This window comes from Schistocerca gregaria, chromosome X (assembly GCF_023897955.1).
Source record: "Schistocerca gregaria isolate iqSchGreg1 chromosome X, iqSchGreg1.2, whole genome shotgun sequence".
In the NCBI taxonomy this organism is placed as follows: Eukaryota; Metazoa; Arthropoda; class Insecta; order Orthoptera; family Acrididae; genus Schistocerca; species Schistocerca gregaria.
Genome location: NC_064931.1, coordinates 562,404,395 through 562,425,207, shown reverse-complemented (window position 1 = coordinate 562,425,207; position 20,813 = coordinate 562,404,395). Strand labels below are relative to the sequence as shown.

The window sequence follows — 20,813 nt, the reverse complement described above, 5'->3', positions numbered from 1 at the left end:
GTCGTGAAACAGGCACAGAAGTCATGACTGTCTTGTTGTAGAGCATGCTGTGTTGCTGGTATACACCCTCTGCCTATGCCCATTCAATCTGACTGATAACTGGGTGGTAATCATGTTTTTATAAAAGGCTGAACAGTGTTTACATAAAAGATGAAATATGGTATGTATTGTTTCAAAGTTGCTCTCCTTTGATAGTATATGTTTTGCAAGTTACATGGGTGGAGTAGGTAGTGGTAGGAGGGTGCATAGGGCAAGTCTTACAATGGGAACAGACACAGGGATACAAAGTACAGGGTAGAGAGATGGGTGCAGAAGGAGCATAGTGTCTGAAAAGGATATTGCGGAGGTTGCGAGGGTGACGAATAGGTGTGATGGGCAAAACCTCAGGCAGAATGGACCTCATTTCAGGGCAGGATTTTAGGAACTTATGGCCTTGTCAAAGTAGCTGATTAATACATTCAAGACCAGGATAATACAGAGTGACAAGTGGTGTGCTTCGAAGTTGTTTTTTGGAGGGATCTGCACTACCAGGATTGGATGTGATGGCCAGGGAAATCTGCTTTTGAACTAGGCTATTAGGATGTTGGAGTAATTACATCCAGTGAAGCCTGAGGTGAGTATGATGGTGTATTGCTGTAAAGAGTCTGCATCTGAAGAAATACGTTTGCCTTGAATGCCAACGGTGTATGAGAGGGAACATTTGACATGGAAAGGATGGCAAATGTCAAAATGTAGGTACTGTTGTTTGTTAGTAGGTTTAATGTGGGTGAAAGTGTGTAGGTGGCCTTCGGTACGGACAAGATCAACATCAAGGAAAAAGGTATGGGATTCCGAATAGGACCACATGAAATTTAATTGGGAGAAAGTATTTAGAGATTCCAGGAATTTTAACAGGGTAGCTGCACCATGAGTCCATATGGCAATGATATCATCAATGTATCTATACAAAACAAGGGGCTGAAGGCTTATGAACCCCAGGAAAGCCCCCACCAAGTGACTCATGAAAAGGTTGGCATAGGAAGGAGCTATCCCTGGTTCTCATGGCTGTACACCACATCTGTTTGTACATCGGCCCTCAAATGCGAAGTAATTGTTGGTAAGTGTAAAGTTGATTAAAGTGAGCAAGGAGGATGTCATATATATGGAATCAGTAGGGCATTGACTAAGGAAATGTTCAGTTGCAGACAGATTATGTACGTGGGAGATGCTGATATAGAGGGAAATGGCATCTATGGTGACAAGCAAGTTGTGTGGTGGGAGTGGCATGGACACGTATTTTAGACGACCCTGCCTTGCCCGTGATGGTCCCCGCTGCAAGACTTGACCTATGCCAACCTCCTACCACCACCTATTCAAAGCTTGTAACTGAAAAACATATACTATCAATGGGAGAGGCACCTGTGAAACAGCACATCATATTCCAGCTGATAAGTAAACACTGTTTAGACTTTAACATTGGCATGATTACCACCCAGTTATCAGCCAGGACGAATGGGCATGGGCATAGGAAGAGGGCAACACACTATATCTTGCTGCAGAGCATGCTCTACAACATGATAGTCATGGCTTCGGTGCCTGTTTTATCGCACATGCCATCTGGAATCTTCCCCCAGACACCAGTTTCTCAGAACTTTGTGGGTGGGAACTAGCACAACATGTCCTTGGTTCTCGTCACCAACCTGGCAGTAAGATATGTTAAGTCGTTCCCTCTCAGCATTTATTCACAGTAACTACTACTTTCGTCATTCTATTTTAGTTTTCTACATCTGTCATTTCCAGGTCTGTCTATTTTTTTGCTGTCCCCTTCCCACCTCTGTTACATACAGTGCACTTAGCTTTTCACTCTTATTAACTCATGTATGATGTTTTAGTAGTAATCTCTGTCTTGCATACTGCCCTGTCTTCCACCTTTAAGGTTTTCAAATCTCATCCAGTGCAGTCCCCAACAATCAGTTATTCCTTCTCATACCATCCAGTAAGCCTCTCCTGACACAGGGTTCTGGGTAACTTTTCTGAACTGTACCACTTTTCCTTAACCTCTCCAGCCCTTTTTCTTCACCCCTCTTCCTTCCCCTTCAACTCTTCTGCCAGAAGGAGCCACTGGCTCCAAAAGCTTGTAAAAGTTAAACATTTTTTGCTTGTGTCCTCCTGCTGCCACTTTGTGAATAGATTTTTTTATCTATCCATTTACATTATATTGTCAATAACTCATTATTTTCGTTGTTATATTATACAGCCAATAACTATTGATACAAAGGAACACTGATGTGATGATCCAGTTATCACATTCATTTCACTTTCTAGGACAAATAACTCAGACAAACTGATGAAATGACACTTTTAGCCACAGCAGATTTGATATACATTATGAATATTAAGATTTTGAACTATTAAAATCTGAAGTTATGGGGACTGTCCACATACTGTAATAAACCTTGCAATGATCTTGCAACTACACATAAATATGGGACACATTGTGAGATTGAACATACCGACTCCATGAAGGTGGTATCACATAAATTACTGCCAAAAATGAATAATATGACTCAAATATACAACATCTCTTCCATAGAACAGTTGGAAGTGTTTCCAGGAAAAGAGTTGAAAACCACTGCACTCACTAAACTCCCTAAGATGCTTGTCATGTAGTCACATGCTACAGGTGTAGTGAGGGATATCCCCTTTTCATATCCTATGAGAGCTGTACAAGGGATCAATGTGCTATTCACCTGAAAGGATTTTGAAAAAGTGCAGAGAATTTAAATAAAAATGGCTTGCCTAACTTAATATATAAAAAATATAAGTTGACAGGTATCATAACTAATCAGGTATCATAACTAATACTCATCAATCATCATGATTGATGAGTGAACCAAACTCAATGTAATAAGTCTCCTGCATTAAACACAGCTCAGTGGTAAAGCCTTCATGAAACTGTTATTGAAGCACAGGCAATATTTCCATCCCCACCCATAATACCCAAAAATCCTTAATAACATGAAAACTAATTAATTAACTGAATCCCAATGAAATGGTCTCAAAAACTTCCTCACCCTTTTACATTTCTCTATATCAAACACACACTTTAATAATGCAAATTTTAGGCAAAGCCATGTGCTTAAGGTATCCTAATATACAGAAAAGAGCAGTCAATGTTTGTTTGGAAAGCAAATTTGTAATACATGGGAACAATTAATAAAAATGTCACTACCATGCTAAATGACACAGTAATCTTTGAAAGACTCACCTCCAGCAGTCGCTGTGGAACGTATTTCTTAAACTTCCTTCGGCCATTGGAGCCCAATTTTTTAAAATGTGATTTTATTTCACAGTATTTTTGACTAAGTTCCTCATAGTCAGTTATTCTCAGCTCAGTTTCAATGCAGTGTTTCATTCTTCCCTCATTCTGAAACTCTACAGAAAAAAAGGTTAATATTAGAGACATATTTTGCCCAACGACAATTTAGAATTGCTTTAATGTAAATGCAGCATTTTTAAATTCTTTATGTCCGGTATTCTATACTGCCTGTTAATAATTAGACAGCAATAAATTCTGAACAAGGTTGATACATAACAAACTAAATTTCAAAAACAAATTTCCAAGTTTCTTTTTCCTTCTTAGGATACACTTTTTACTGTGTTTTCCACTTTGCTTCCCAGTGTAAGTTTTCATTTCCATTTTATATTTGCTCTTCATCAGATTATTTCCTGCCTTCTTTTTTCCTTTGGCATGTAAAAAAAACCTTTTGTCTATATTCTCTGCTGGCAACAAATCATATCATATAGCTCTTTCACTACTCAAACAATCTCACTTTTACACAAAAGATATTCCACTTTTATTCCTGACAGATTAAAAAAGAACTAGGTAACTGGGAAAAATAATGTGTACAGATGTTGTTTTAACAGTGTGCAACAGAGTGCATGAAAGAACATAACTGTAATCATACATGGGTTCCGTGGTCACTATTTTTCCAATTTCACCATACTTCACGGACCAAGAAGGTCTAACCATGAGGTGCTGTTAGCCCCTTATAATTTAGTACCAGTCATAAATTTCCTTAATGAAGTTGCTCCAGATAGTAGTTCCCTTACAGATTACGTAGCCGTACAAGTGGAAATTAAGAAACACATGCCTGTCTTGGGGTATATGGATTGTTAGATTATGATGCACAGTTAGTTCAAAAACAATCAAAAACAATGAGAATGATTTATGACAAAACTGCTGAAGAATTTAAACAAAGCTTAAAAAATTTTGGCTGAGGTGAAGATTATGATGAGCCTAATACTAGCTCTAAACAAAACATTAAAAAATTTGTTGTGTTTTAATCCCTTTTTGAAAAAAGTTTTCCTAAAAGATAATTAAATGTAATAATGAAAGTCATTAAATAAACCCTGGATGGCTACATGTACCAGTCTCTCTTCACAATGAAAATGGACAAATACTAAATAAACAATATCGTAAATCAGTGTGGCATTGTATCATCGCGATGTTTTGATGAGTTTCCTACTCATTATCTTTAGGTGAAGTGTTGGGTTTATGTCCAGTTAAGTTTCTTTATAGCTACTGGACTGAAGACTCCTCTTCCAAGGACCCAACAGGTGCGATAATCGTGCCATGACAAGTGGTGGTGTGGGGCCCCCACCACTGGTAGAAGGGGGCATCCAAGTGTCTAGTCTTGGTGCTGGCTGTCTGTTCCACCTGCTGCCTCTACCACTTCCACATGAGAGTGTTCCTGATGTATTTTTCCTAACATCACATCCTATGTGTAAGTCAGTTGAAAACTGCTATCCCAGTTGACATGGTTGTCATGTACTCTAATTTCCCCTGTCTCTTCGATGACTGAACCCGAGAACATTTTGGCATGCACAGCAGCTTTGACTGTTTACAAACAAACATGTGTCTTTCATTGATACTGTGCTCTGGGACAGCAGACTTGTCAGTCTGGCTGAGGTGAATGCACATTACACTTTGAACAGCACTGCGAGATGCATCGCTGTATCTGGCCAATGTACTGCGTGCTGCGTTAGCAACTGATGCTGTAGATGCCAGATGTTTGTATCACTAGTTGGTCTTTGTGCGATCGAAGCATACTTTTTGTTTTAACCATTGAGCAGAAAATAGTTTTTGAAGCTCTGTTTCTAAATTACCCTGGCATTCTTGGCTGTGGGCAACACTGCTTCTGGAAGGAATACCAAGCACTTCATTTCTGCTTCTAGATTGTTTTATTTCTTCTTCTTGCTTGACAAGAGAGCATATGTTATTTGTTCCTCTGAGTGGCAGGTCTTGCACAAGGGTTCGTGCAGATGCTGCAATTCCATAGGCACATTTTCCTTGTTGCATATAACTCACTCTCTGTGTACCATAGTGTTGGGCATAGATTTGCACTGTGCTGGATGGTGGCAGATATTGGCATTTAGGTACAGGGCTGTGTGTGTCTTCTTCTGACAAACTGAATATCCCAGTGTTCCATCAGGGTTCTTCTTTATCATAATGTCTTGGAACCGCAGGAATTCATTTTCTTCCACTTCAATTGTGAACCCGACATTATCATGTAAGCTGTTAAGGTGGCACAGAAATCCTAGCAGGTTTTCTTCAACATGTGGCCAAATCATAAATATGTTGTGCACATATCTGTAGAACACCTTTGGCACACAAATTTGATAGTTGTTGCTGTTGTGTTGGTGCCACGACATTTAACAGTGTCACCACGACAGCACGCACAAACGGCAATAGAGGCGCTCCGCAATTCGGCTGAGCGCGGGAGCACCACCTAGCTACGAACGGCGCTGGCCGCATGTCACGGCACGGCAGTCGAATACGAGAGAATGAGTTGTAATCATGTGATCAACTATTGTTTCTAAGAGAGAGTGTGAATATCCACGCAATTATTGTGATTAAAGGTTATAACACTTTTTGGCGACGAGGATGGGATGTCGGACATGGATGTTCACTGTGTGCTTTCTCAAACAAATAAGTTGTTTGTTACTGTTCGTGTTCTGAATAAAGACATCCGCATGCAAGTTGACACTGGCTCTGCAGTAACTCTCATTAATTCTCGCATGTATTTGTCTCCAGTTACGCGAAATCTGAGGACTTATAATAAACAGAAAATTCCTATCATGGGCCAGTTTGATGCTTCCACTGCCTACAAGTCTGTTGTTCGGCCCCTCACGTTTTATGTGATGGATCATGCGGGCACTGAAAACCTGTTCGGTTATGATGCTTTCCAGTTGTACGGGTTCTCCATTGATGATGATGTGCACCTCATATCTGAGGATATTCCGTATCAGCAGCTGGATGGATTGTGTTCTGAATTTTCATCCGTGTTCTCTGCTGGTCTGGGTTGTGCCAAGGATTTTGAAGCCCACATTACTCTTAAACCTATGGCTCGCCCTAAGTTTTTCCGAGCACGCCCTATTCCGGTGGCGTTGCGTGCACCTGTCAAGGCTGAGCTAGACAGGTTAACAGCTTCAGGGATTCTCCTTCCAGTTACCTCCAGCGAATGGGCATCGACAATCGTGGTGGTTTCTAAACCAAACGGGAGTCTGCGATTGTGTGGTGACTTTAAAGCCACTGTCAACGTTCAGAACCTCATTGACACTTATCCTCTTCCCTCGCTGGGGGCCAGTTCTTTTCCAAACTTGTTCCATGTTTAGGTTAGCTTTGCCTGGCAGTAGAGGGGATCCCATGGTGACTCAGTCTATCTGTTCATGGAACATTCCATAACATTTTAAGTAAGTGGTGACGAGCATGCATCAAAACAGTTCCACTGTATTGCTATTAAGGTGGTTCTAGTAACACCATGGAATCTTTTAGTGGTACCCACGTGAAGAGATATGTGATACTGAAGCTGACTAGGAGACCACTGTTGTCCAGATGTATCTCTTGAAGCACTTTCACAAACTCTGTTCAGTTCCTAACTTGGTGTGGTCAGTAACCAACAAGAGGTTTCAGTAGCTGTACCAGATGTTCGGCCTACCACACACTTGTATAAATTCACCAACTGACCATGTGCACCCTCACTAAAAAGCAACTTTCTCCTATAAAAAAACTGTAAAGCTCTCGAGCACCTCACACTCATGCACAGGAAACACTATTGCCAGTCCTATCAGTTTTCCGCACTAGAACAAATACTTCAGGGATCACTAAGTTGCCACACACAGATGTCAAAACTACTACTGAATCAGCATCTCCACTTCAGAGAGTCAATTACTCCAACATCCTGGAGGGCTACTGCCCACCTACTTGATTTCATGAGCTCTCAAACTGTTCCACAAAATTATTTCACTTTCAAGCTTTCCAGTTAATCATAATCAGGAGCAGAATACAGACATTTTCAATGGCCATTCCCCACTCCTGCTAATAGAGCTCCCGTAAGGTGCTGCTTACTAGCTGGATTTTCACAAATATGGATTCTATTCCTACTGTACCATGGAGGATAAGCTACTTTCTCTTTCTACCAGAATGAGAGCTTTGTCCTGAAAGTAATTTCCTCCACACCAACACTGGTAGATTCAGGAGGTATGACCTTTACAGAGTTTTTTATCTTTTTCAGAATATTTGGCCACATAGTATGTTGCTACCAGAACATTGCTCATAATTAATGCCCGATTTCCTGAATCACATGCTCACCGCACTTTCTCCTATCCCAACCCCTTCCAATCTCTCTTTTCACATCTTACTCACAAACTGCGGACCATTAGCCAACAGGACTGCCTTTTGCACAGCTGGAATCGGTAAACGGCTGTGTGGACAATCGTGCATTGCAACCAAAACGTTCAAGCCACACTGTGAAGTCCAGAAGATATTACACACCTTGCAAGAGGTAGGAGCAACTGTTGATCTGAAGAAGTGCAGACTCCTCTGTGAGGAGATTCAAATTTTTGGAGAATAAACGAGTACCTGGAAAGGTATATTCAGATAGTGAAAATCTAAATTTTGTCTGGGAATTTCCAATCCCCAGGAACAAGAAGCAGCTGCAGAGTTTCATTTGTTGGTGAATTTTTACCAGAAATTGGTTAGGGGTTAGAATTCACATACATTGCTCTATTTTAATTGCTAAGGAAAAATTATGTTTGGAATTTGAACATGGTGTCAGGAGGCCTTCGAAATAATGAAGGCAGCACTTCTCAAAAGCCTAATTTTAATGTAACTTTATACCTTTCCATGGTTGTGGTGGAGAATGGAATTGGATGCAGTTCTACGAAACTAACAAACATCTCATTAAAGCCTTTCTGGTAGCCCTTCTCAAACGGCCACTCGGTAACGGTCCTGCCAGATCCACACACACCAGTTTGAACGGATACTGTGGAATAATATTTTGCATCTCTCTCACCCCTCTTTGAATACAGGACTTAGTTACTTGGCGAAAATATCACATAGTTTTGTTTTACATACTTGTCTCAGTGATAGGTAGAGTGTAAAGACATGGATAGTATATTTCTCACCTTGGAAGCCCCAAAGTCACCACACTTTTGTGAGGTGCCCTGACAGTTTTCATGATTACATGTTCAGGTATCCAAAATCTCCAGTGGTTTGAATTTCTGACATCTACAGAACAATATATCATTGAACATTTGATAGTCAAATTTCTTTAATTTATTCCTCTCTCTTGCCATATACAACCAGCTGTATTCTATTTAGCCTTTCATCCTTCCCTTGCTCCATGATTATAATTATGAATTTACCCTGTATTTCTTTCTGACCTTATGCTTTCAGAAATACTATGACTGAATTCTTTTCCTTCCCCATTACCTTCTTCTTCTATTTCCCCATCCATGACATGCAATGTACATAGTGCATCTGTGGCCGTGTTGCCTCTCCTAGGTCAGTAAATGATACATTGATCATCCTGCAATGCAAGCATCGATTTAGTCAAATAACTGTGCAGAAGTTTGCAAGTTGTAAAGAATGATACAGCTTGGTGGCCTGTATATACCCAAGTAAAGTTCCCCAGTGAATATGTACACAATCTTTTGAAAGTGAAGACAGCGGCAATGCCTCCTAATCGCTTATTGAATAGCGGCATTCATGCTTGTCCAGAAACCTGCTAGCAAAAACAATGGTCCAATGTTTGGTGCCAGTTTCAGTTGCTGTTTCTTAGAACTGCATCCAATTCCATTCTCCACCACAACCATGTAAAGGTATAAAGTTACATTAAAATTAGGCTTTTGAGAAGTGCTGCCTTCATTATTTCGAAGGCCTCCTGACACCATGTTCAAATTCCAAACATAATTTTTCCTTAGCAATTAAAATAGAGCAATGTATGTGAATTCTAACCCCTTAACCAGTTTCTGGTAAAAATTCACCAACAAATGAAACTCTGCAGCTGCTTCTTGTTCCTGGGGATTGGAAATTCCCAGACAAAATTTAGATTTTCACTATCTGAATATACCTTTCCAGGTACTCGTTTATTCTCCAAAAATTTGAATCTCCTCACAGAGGAGACTGCACTTCTTCAGATCAACAGTTGCTCCTGCCTCTTGCAAGGTGTGTAATAGCTTCTGGACTTCACAGTGTGGCTGGAAAGTTTTGGTTGCAAGGCAAGATTGTCCACACAGCCGTTTACTGACTCCAGGCCTAGTATTTGGTCTAATGCAAATAAAACAAGCTACTTAGAGTTTCAGTCCAAAAGGGAGGACAAAATTGGAAAGGCCCCCCTTCAAAAACTAAGCTTATTAGGGGCCATGTCTCTTCCACTAGATATACTTGCCAGTACCCATGGATAGATCTAGTAATAAACATGCTCCCTGGACTCTATGCACAATTTTGGTTAAGTCTGTGGGGTGATATTTTTGGATAAGCAAATATGGTTTGGCTCCCTAATGTCAAGCAATAACCATACACCTTTGTTTTTCTTTTCTACAGCAATTATCAAATTATTGTAAGGCCCTGAACTTCTTTCGTTAACTACCCTGGCCAATCTGGTGGATTAAAAACGACATTCCTTCACTTTACTGATATTGCATACAGTTGACTAAAACAGTACTGTGTCATCAATTTGACATGCATTAAACCTTTGCCCCAGTTTATTGGAAAAAACATCCCAGTATGTCTGATAATGTTCAGGAGTTTCCCCATGATCAGGCTCCATAATGTTACACCTGTTTCTATCTGTTTCCAATAATTCTTTGCTTGGTTCCTCTTGCCATTCCTCCTGATGTTTATGATTCAAAAGCCACATACAGAATCTGTGTATTCTCTACTAACTGCAACTCATACTTTTCTTGTGTTCCATACCTACTTTGGTATGGTTGCCACAAGTGATACTGTAATGGCAGTGCTCCTGATTCTTTTGGAATTCAGGTACTAAACTACTCGCATACATTTCCGGACTAGTTTTTCTTCTCCCACCAAATTCTGAACTGCCTATAAGCCCTGATCATTGTAATTGTCGGTGTCTCACAAACTGGTTTAGAAATTCTATTGGGTGTCACCCCGAACTTCCCCAGAATTTATTAAAAGGCTGACTGCCTACCCCTGTGCATAACATCTTAATTAGCTGAACGGGAATCACATCCTGACCTACTGTTTCTATTTTCATGTCCACCTTGCAAAATTTAATTCTTGAGATTTCACTTCCTCCCTGATTTTCTCACTATTCTCTCATGTACCCATTCAAAACCTCCTTAGTTTTTTCAGCCATGTTCTGGATTTATTATGTCATTTCCTCTCTCACTGCATAAACTGAATCTATTCCCTGCATTATCTCTCTCTCTCCTTATCATCCCTTTCCTGTCTCTCTTTCTCGTCTTTTACCATTTTCTCCCTGATTTCCCTCATCCCTTTTTCCTTTCTCCATTCCCTCTTTTCTTTTTCCTTTTTGTTCTTACATTTTCTTCTTTGCTTTCTTCTTTTTCTCTTCGCTTAGTCTCTTCCCTTCCACCTTTTGAGCTTTCCTGCTCATTTTCTTAATTTCTTTTTCTACACTCGTCCTCTAGTTTTAGACCTTACCTTACCTTCAGGTGACACCTGAAAGTGTACTTCTTGCTGTATGTTGTAGCTTAGGCAGTGACACAGATTTTCCAGATTAATTATCTGTACTTCTGCACATGTAAAATAATGTCTGAATAAGGGTTGCCATCTCACTTTGACCCCTGAGACAAGATTAAACTTCTCACTACTCCACTGTCAATGTCCTGTAGCAATCCAACTTATATCAGGAAGATTCTGGACTGGAATATTTACACCACTAAGTTCATACACCACCTCCAGCTTGTTCCTAATCACTCCTGCCATTTTTCTCCAAAAAATAAAAAATAAAAGTCAGGAATGCAGTTAAAAGTCAATGCAGAATGAGTGTACCAAAACATCACACTCCAATTCCCCAAGAAACAAATATAATTTCCAGACTTCACTGGGAACCTTGCCAAGTCCATTTTGTTGAGTAAAACATCAACTATCAAACTAGCTATTCAACTCCACAACCAACTTGAGAACTCTGCCTACTAAGGATATGCACCCATGCAAAAAAGCAACACTATAATATGAAAAACACTGAACACTCCATACCCATGCACGGGAATCGCACTTACCAACCTCTCAGCTTTCAATACTGGAAGGAATACTTCATGGATCACTAAGTCTCCGAACACAAAAATCAATACTACTCTCCAGTCAGCACCTCCATCACAGGGAATCCATGACTGAAGCACCCAGGAGGGCCACTGATCAACTTCCTGATTTCAGGAGCTTCCAAGCTGCTCAATATTATTATTTCACTTTCACTTCTACCTAATCAGAATTAGGGGCAGAAAGGAAACATTTTCACTGACCATTTCCTGCTCATGCTAATAAAGCTTCTGCGAGGTGCTGCTTTCCGGCAAGATTTAAAGAACTTTTTAAGTGATGGGTGTTGGAAAACAATGGCTGTGATGGAGAAGGGGAATTACTCATTCTTAAAATCAGCCTAGCTGGCTCTGACTGCAATCCATTTAAGAAGGATTAGGGGAAGACTGGCTCATCATGTCCAGGACAAACAAAAACTCCCTTCACCCTCCAGCTGAAAACTGGTAGAGTTGACTTATAATAGTTAACAGGGCTGTCATATATGGCCACTCAGGAAATGATTCATTACAAACCAAACAGAGAACAAATGGGAAATCAGTCTACTGGCCATATGGTCAACAAAACAGGGAATTGACTCACATAAGTGACTCTGGCTAACAGCAGATCGCTACGGCCTGGCACCTACAAATGTACAGTGTTAGACATAAAAACTGACAGAAACTAAGTCCAAGTCATTCACTTAAGCTGGCAATAAAACCGACTGCCGCTGACAACACTAAGTCCAGCCATCTGCACAATCTGGCAACACTGTAAGGTGCGTAAGTGTTGTCTATTTCTGAGATGATGTCATGTTGTGTGAGCCCGTGGTCTAGTGATAATCGTCATGGATTCCAAACTTATAGTCACATGTTCATGTACAACTCTATCTCTATCTCTCTCTCTCTCTCTCTCTCTCTCTCTCTCTCTCTCTCTCTCTCTCTCTGTCTCTGTCTCTGTCTCTGTCTCTGTCTCTGTCTCTGTCTCTAACCATATTTCGGCCCTTGTTGAAAGTTATGAGTCTGATGAGCATCAAAGATAATTTGTTTCACATTCTACCCGCCAGTAATAAGAAATACTTCCAAAAACAATTCTGCAGGATAGCTCATGACTAAAATTTGAAGTTCTAGTTCTCATCTTGCATTTAAGCATTGGATTTTGTATACTTGAAAATCATTAACTACAGTTAAGCGTTGTAAAATTTGGTCACAAGTGGAAACAGGTGTAACATCTGCAACACAGTATTTACTTTTGGTAAAATAGAGGGATGAATGCAGAGGAGGCAGCTCCAAAGATGTGAACTGTGTGTGGTGCGAGTGCTTTTGGGAAAAATACGCCAGAAAAAGATATTCTTGTGTACACACAGATTATTGTGGCATGAAAGGTTTTCCACAGTAAGGAAGTCTCAACTACTGATATAATTATTGATTATAATTTAACCATCATGTGACATCTGAAATCAACTGGTAAGGTTCAGAAATCTGGTGTAAGAGTACTGTATGTATCACATGTGCTACTGTATGATAACACTCTCTGTTGCTTTGAGAAACAAATCTATCCAGGAGATTGATAGGGAAGTCATCTCTCAGGAACTTGTCCCTCTGATCATATACTAGTAAATGTTTACCTTTCCCATTCTTGATCGATTAACCATCAAGGCAATTCATTTCTAGATGAAATTGCTCTTCAAACTGCACTGGTTTAATGACATTGTTAGAACCAGTCAGTTTCTACAGGCATATAATTTGTAAACTACTTCAGCATAGTCAGATTGTTTTAAATATTGTGAATGAATATAGTTGCTGATTAATTTCTCTTTGATGATTACTCTTGCGTTCAATATAAACTAATGGAAAATGCAATTAAAATATTCACTGTACTAATACAAATTAAATTCAACTTACTACAGAAAGAAAATAGAAAGAAACTTCCACATGGGAAAAATATATTAAAACAAAGATTCCAAGACTTACCAAGTGGGAAAGCGCCGGTAGATAGGCACAATAAATAAAACACACACACACAGAATTTCTAGCTTTCACAACCGACTGTTGCTTCTTCAGAAAAGAGGGAAGGAGTGAGAAAGACGAAAGGATGTGGGTTTTAAGGGAGAGGGTAAGGAGTCATTCCAATCCCGGGAGCGGAAAGACTTCCCTTAGGGAGAAAAAAAAGAACAGGTGTACACTCGCGCGCGCACACACACACATATCCATCCGCACATACACAGACACCTTTTAACATCAAAAAGACCTGTATTTACTTCCTGTCATGTGTCACACTCAAGTATTACAAAAATGTGGCAGTTCATGGATAAAATTATGTATTCACAACAACAAAACATTTGTCGGCAGAAAACAAAAGTACATTATGAAGTAGCAAGACGAATTTTTCTCGAGTGTTGTCTTACAATTCCCTTATTGAGTTTCTATCGGCCTGCTTGTAGCTCTGCTACAAAAGAATAAAATATCTGGCTTTTAGCAAGTCTCAAAAGGAGAACGAAAGTAGCTTGCACCTGGCAGGCAAGCACATTACCTCAGAGCTAGAGAAGAGGTGAAGCATCTGTGTCTTACTTATTGGTCCAGTAGCCGCTCTAAATCACAACATACGAGATGAGAGTAGTTGTATTTCCCGTGTGGAAGAATTTTCATGGACTGATTAGCATTAACTGATATCCATATATCACATCTCAAGAGAAAATCACTTACATTAGTCCACTGAAATGACACGATAATATCAAGTGAATTTAGCAGGATAGTTTTGTGCCATCAAGGAAGTAACTCATCGTTCACACAGTTGCCAAACATATTCGGTGTTGTTGCCAAGTTTCAATTATACTACCAGGAAGGATACCATCTGATGAGCTCTGTGAGTGACCTCGGAAGTGACTATAGCTTCATCTCAAAGCTTGGGCAGCAAGGGCTTGAATATCCTCATTATATGTCAAAGAGTCTTATTCACATTTCAGTAACTAGATTTAGGGGCTAGAGTGTAATTACTTGTAATACATCAATGCACTGAGTGGAAGCAAAATGTCATAAATTAATTCCTGCAACAATTATTTGCATTTTACAGTCTGTCTTAATCGGACCGAACATTGAAAGTGTATTCACCAGACACGATTCACAATTTTGGGGCTTCTCCAGTGGTTGAGTTGGCAATGTATCTTTGCTATACTATATTATTATTGAAATCACTGTCACTGGCACACCCACCAGACAACAGGCATGCCCTGGCTTCTTGTTGTCAGCTTTTCTGACGGATATTCTGCTGTTGCTAGAAACATGAAGACTTAAAGGTGAATTCGAATATTCCATATGGCAAGAATCTGATGTTTCTATTCTTCCAGCTCTAACATTCAGAAAAAAGAGTTACAATCAGCGGCAGAAATGTGTCTGTGAACCAACAATTAATAGTGTACTCATAATTAGTGGAATCTGACAAACTCCAAGTATCATCAGATAATTGTGACAAACTACTTTTTTCATCTGCATAGTATGAACTCAAGGGTTTCGTAGGATTCCTATACTTAATTTCGTTGTGATCGTTTTCAATGACATTATAGCAGAGGCAAAACCATTTGACTTGAAATATAATTTTCCAGTAGGATTTGAATCTTTGGCTACAGTTGCAGTAGCACGTCCAGTGAGGTATCAAGAATGTGAGCATTCACTCATTGCTGTAGTATAGGCTAGGGTAGAAAGAAGCAGGTTTCCCACAAAGTAAACACCGAGGGACACTGCAATTAACATATAAAAAGTAACCATCCCACAAACATAAAATTTCCAAATTGTCATCACTTATTAAACATGAATTGTTCAGAAAATTACAACTATATTTAATGAAATGAGTAGGTTAATGCAGTTCCAGTCCATCACTATCACTGAGTTGCCAAACATTTTCTGAACAGCACTTAAGATGCAAGTGTGTGTGTGTGTGTGTGTGTGTGTGTGTGTGTGTGTGTGTGTGTGTGTGTGTGTGTGTGTGTGAGGGACTGTTCTTTCGGACGAGTCTGTAAGAACAAACCACTATGAATCAAAACAGATAGCCTTGTTAATCAATTACATATTGAAGGACAGATGTCCAGGCTGTCACAGTGCATTAAAATATAGGTACGGCAGCAGATGAAAATTTGTGCCTGACCAGTTTCGAACCCGGATGTGTGGATATCTGAACAGGAACCACACATATGTGTGTATACAGAGTGTTTGAGGAGGAACAGTAAATATATGCCGAGTGGAGGGTCTGAATCAGAGGCTGAGATGGTTCTGAGACCGTGTGGGCTGCAGATTCCTCGACTTGCGCCATAGGGTGGTGGGGTTTCGGGTTCCGCTGGATAGGTCAAGAGTCCACTACATGCAGCAAGCGGCTACACGGGTAGCAGGGGCTGTGTGGCGTGGACTGGGCGGTTTTTTAGGTTAGATGGCCTTGGGCAAGTACAGAAAGGGCAACAGCTTCAAAGGGTGCAGGGCAAAGTCAGGACATGTGGGGACCAAGTAGCAATCGGTATTGTAATTGTAAACTGTCGAAGCTGCATTGGTAAAGTACTGGAACTTCAAGCGCTGATAGAAAGCACCGAAGCTGAAATCGTTATAGGTACAGAATGCTGGCTGAAGCCAGAGATAAATTCAGCCGAAATTTTTACAAAGGCGCAGATGGTGTTTAGAAAGGATAGATTGCATGCAACCGGTGGTGGCGTGTTTGTCGCTGTTAGTAGTAGATTATCCTGTAGTGAAGTAGAAGTGGATAGTTCCTGCGAAATATTGTGGGTGGAGGTTACACTCAACAACCGAGCTAGGTTAATAATTGGCTCCTTTTACCGACCTCCCGACTCAGCAGCATTAGTGGCAGAACAGCTGCGAGAAAATTTGGAATACATTCCAAATTTTCTCAGCATATTATAGTCTTAGGTGGAGATTTCAATTTACCAGATGTAGACTGGGATACTCAGATGTTTAGGACGGGTGGTAGGGACAGAGCATCGAGTGACATTATACTGAGTTTACTAGCCGAAAATTACCTCGAGCAATTAAACAGAGAACCGACTCATGGAGATAACATCTTGGACCTACTCATAACAAACCGACCCGAACTTTTCGACTCTGTAAGTGCAGAACAGGGAATCAGTGATCATAAGGCCTTTGCAGCATCCCTGAATATGGAAGTTAATAGGAATATAAAAAAAGGGAGGAAGGTTTATCCGTTTAGCAAGAGTAATAGAAGGCAGATTTCAGACTACCTAACAGATCAAAACGAATCTTTCTGTTCCGACACTGACAATGTTGAGTGTTTATGGAAAAAGTTTAAGGCAATTGTAAAATGCGTTTTAGACAGGTACGTGCCGAGTAAAACTCCAAGTTTAAACGCAGCCAAAACCTCTCAGACAAACAGAACCTAAATGATGTCAAAGTTAGCATAAGGAGGGCTATGCGTGAAGCGTTCAGTGAATTCGAATGTAAAATTCTATGTACCGACTTGACAGAAAATCCTAGGAAGTTCTGGTCTTACGTTAAAACAGTAAGTGGCTCGAAACAGCATATCCAGACACTCCGGGATGATGATGGCTTTGAAACAGAGGATGACACGCTAAAGCTGAAATACTAAACACCTTTTTCCAAAACTGTTTCACAGAGGAAGACCGCACTGCAGTTCCTTCTCTAAATCCTCGCACAAATGAAAAAATGGCTGACATCGAAATAAGTGTCCAAGGAATAGAAAAGCAACTGAAATCACTCAAAAAAGGAAAGTCCACTGGACCTGACCGAATACCAATTCGGTTCTACACAGAGTACGTGAAAGAACTTGCCCCCCTTCTAACAGCCGTGTATCTTAAGTCTCTAGAGGAACAGAAGGTTCCAAATGATTGGAAAAGAGCACAGGTAGTCCCAGTCTTCAAAAAGGGTCGTTGAGCAGATGCGCAAAACTATAGACCTATATCTCTGACCTATATATCTGAAACCCAGAAATTATTAGATACAGGCTCCCAGGTAGATGCTAGTTTCCTAAACTTCCGGAAGGCGTTTGATACAGTTCCGCACTGTCGCCTGATAAACAAAGTAAGAGCCTATGGAATATCAGACCAGCTGTGTGGCTGGATTGAAGAGTTTTTAGCAAACAGAACACAGCATGTTTTTATCAATGGAGAGACGTCTACAGACGTAACAAGTAACCTCTGGCGTGCCACAGGGGAGTGTTATGGGACCATTGCTTTTCACAATATATATAAATGACCTAGTAGATAGTGTCGGAAGTTCCATGCAGCTTTTCACGGATGATGCTGTAGTACACAGAGAAGTTGCAGCATTAGAAAATTGTAGCAAAATGCAGGAAGATCTGCAGCGGACAGGCACTTCGTGTAGGGAGTGGCAACTGACCCTTAACATAGACAAATGTAATGTATTGCGAATACATAGAAAGAAGGATCCTTTATTGTATGATTATATGATAGCGGAACAAACACTGGTAGCAGTTACTTCTGTTAAATACCTGGGAGTATGGGTGCGGAACGATTTGAAATGGAATAATCATATAAAATTAATTGTTGGTAAGGCGGGTACCAGGTTGAGATTCATTGGGAGAGTCCTTAGAAAATGTAGTCCATCAACAAAGGAGGTGGCTTACAAAACACTCGTTCCACCTATACCTGAGTATTGCTTATCAGTGTGGGATCCGTACCAGATTGGGTTGATGGAGGAGATAGAGAAGATCCAAAGAAGAGCGGCGCGTTTCGTCACAGGGTTATTTGGTAACCATGATAGCGTTACGGAGATGTTTAGCAAACTCAAGTGGCAGACTCTGCAAGAGAGGCACTCTGCATCGCGGTGTAGCTTGCTCGCCAGGTTTCGAGAAGGCGCGTTTCTGGATGAGGTATCGAATATACTGCTTCCCCCTACTTATACCTCCCGTGGAGATCACGAATGTAAAATTAGAGAGATTCGAGTGCGCACGGAGGCTTTCAGACAGTCGTTCTTCCCGCGAACCATACGCGACTGGAACAGAAAAGGGAGGTAATGACAGTGGCACGTAAAGTGCCCTCCACCACACACCGTTGGGTGGCTTGCGGAGTATGAATGTAGATGTAGATGTATTGTAGCATGTGGTAATATAGACCAACTGCATAAAAAAGACTCCATATAAATGTTTCCACATTTTATTGAGTATAGAGATACAGCTGTTAGTACGTAACCCTGACATACTCAAAGCAAAGGCAAATCATGTTCAAAGTTGTTTTTCAAAAATTCTCCCATCATCTTCAACGCACTTTTGACTTATCTTGATAAACACCACATGTAACTCTTCTGAGGTCATCTCTGTGTTCTTTTATGAGGGTTGCACTATTCATAATCCAAATGATTAAATCGGCTCTTGGGTTTACTTTGTCTTTGTAGACTTTGCCTTTCAATCATCTCCACAGGCAAAAATCCAAAGGGATAAGGTCGGGGGCCTTGGTGTCCAAGAAAAGTGCCTACATCTACTGATCCATCTTCCGGGAAATGTTACGTTTGGAAGATGTGTCACCTGATGACTAGAATGTGCTGGAGCTCCGTCATGCTGGAGGAACATACACTTTCTTGTAACCTAAGGAACCTCTTCCAATAATGCTGGAAGCTTATTTTTAAAGAAGTGCAGACAATGGGGTCCTGTAAGGACCAACAAATGAAACGAAAATGCATTGAACCCAGCTGTATGTACTCAAAAATTGGACACACATTATACGGCATTTTTTTCTGTGATTTGTCTATACTACCACCTCCTACAATATTTACTATTCCTCCTGAAATATCTTGTATAATTATTTAGGTCTCGATGGGCCATCGGAAGCTTTCACTGCTAGATGCATGTCATAGTCCGAACCCTCGTGGGAATACAGTATGGCTGCGAGTGTGTGTTGTAAGGGATGGAGACGGAGGGGTGGGGTGTACTGTGTATGTGGTATGCAGCAAATATGGGAGTTTGTGTCTGACAAGGAGTGTGTGTAGATAAGTCCTGCAGGGAGGTTGGCTGTTGTGTCTCGATAGTGCAATTGTCAGCGCATATGCCTAATAAGCAAATGGTCCAGGTTTGAACTCAGGCAGGGTACAAATTTTCATCTGCCATAATTGCTGTATTTCAATGTTCTGTGACAGTGTTGACGTCTGTCCTTTGATATTTAAGATGCAATTATTTTTTGAGGCAATACAGGTGATTTGCGAACATTTGTCTTGCCATCAATGTAACGGGACTTCAACGGCATCCGTTTCTTAGTTATTGCTTTGTGACGGCGCTAACCCTTGTTACACACATGCGAATCAGATTGTAGCACATATTTAGCCATATAACGAATGGCCAGTACAGAAGTATTTATGAACAGTAGAAGCAGGATTGCAGAGAGCCTATGATAAGAATCTGGTGTCATATTATGCTTCAGAACCCTAAACTGTTTATTTTTCACTTCATACTAAAAACAAAAGCTATGGTATGAGAAGAGGAAATGACTTACATGATTCACAGAAACTTTAGTTTTTGGCTTTATTTTCTCACTTCATACTAAAGCAAGGGTGTTGATATGAGAGGAGGAAAGGAAGTATACCCTTCCAAGACATAATATTTCCTTGTGTGCTACTACTGTGTTCATGTAAGCTCTGCAGTTAATTTTTATGTGTTGGATAAATTTTGATATCATCTCACATTACTTTGTGAGAAGGTTTTTATTGTCTAGGGATTCAATAGAGTGTACATTTCATCACTGGTTAATATTCTGATGACTAATGACATGATACCCATTCAAATTGCCCCATGGCACCTGTGAGTAGTGTCTCACATTGTTACTATAAGAACACACAGGCAGTCCGCTCACTGCAGTCAGAGCCATAGTGATTTCTTTCTGTTTATGGTAAATCATCTGCTGCAGTGTCCATGCTCAGCCTACACAAATAAATCGCAGTGGCATTGGGCACTGCTAATCACTGTACTTGTCACAAGCCAGAACAGGAGTGCACTGTCTCTGCTATCTGCTAACAATATTACTTACTTAACGTAATATGCAGGACATGGGTTGGGCAAAAATTCAGTTTGTGGTAACTAGCCATTGCATTAAAATACTTTACAGTTATATTTGATGCAATATTTATTGTTGCTTGTCTCTCTAATGTTAATAGTATCGAGTCAGAAGAATGTGCGTGAACACACACACACACACACACACACACACACACACACACACACACACACACACACACACACACAGAGAGAGAGCTGCGATCACCTGGGCAGGCCTGATTTCAGGCAGCGG

At 40.5% G+C, this 20,813-nt stretch overlaps 1 protein-coding gene across 16 annotated transcripts in view; it reads right to left on the bottom strand.

The window, feature by feature from the left end:
• LOC126299057 (FYVE, RhoGEF and PH domain-containing protein 6-like) overlaps positions 1-20,813 on the bottom strand; it is a 204,480-nt gene that overhangs the window by 6,895 nt on the left and 176,772 nt on the right. For all 16 annotated transcript variants that reach the window (XM_049990718.1, XM_049990714.1, XM_049990729.1 and 13 more), the window contains one exon: positions 3,248-3,414. In XM_049990718.1, the coding sequence (XP_049846675.1) occupies positions 3,248-3,414 (167 nt within the window). The remainder of the gene's footprint in view (positions 1-3,247; positions 3,415-20,813) is intronic.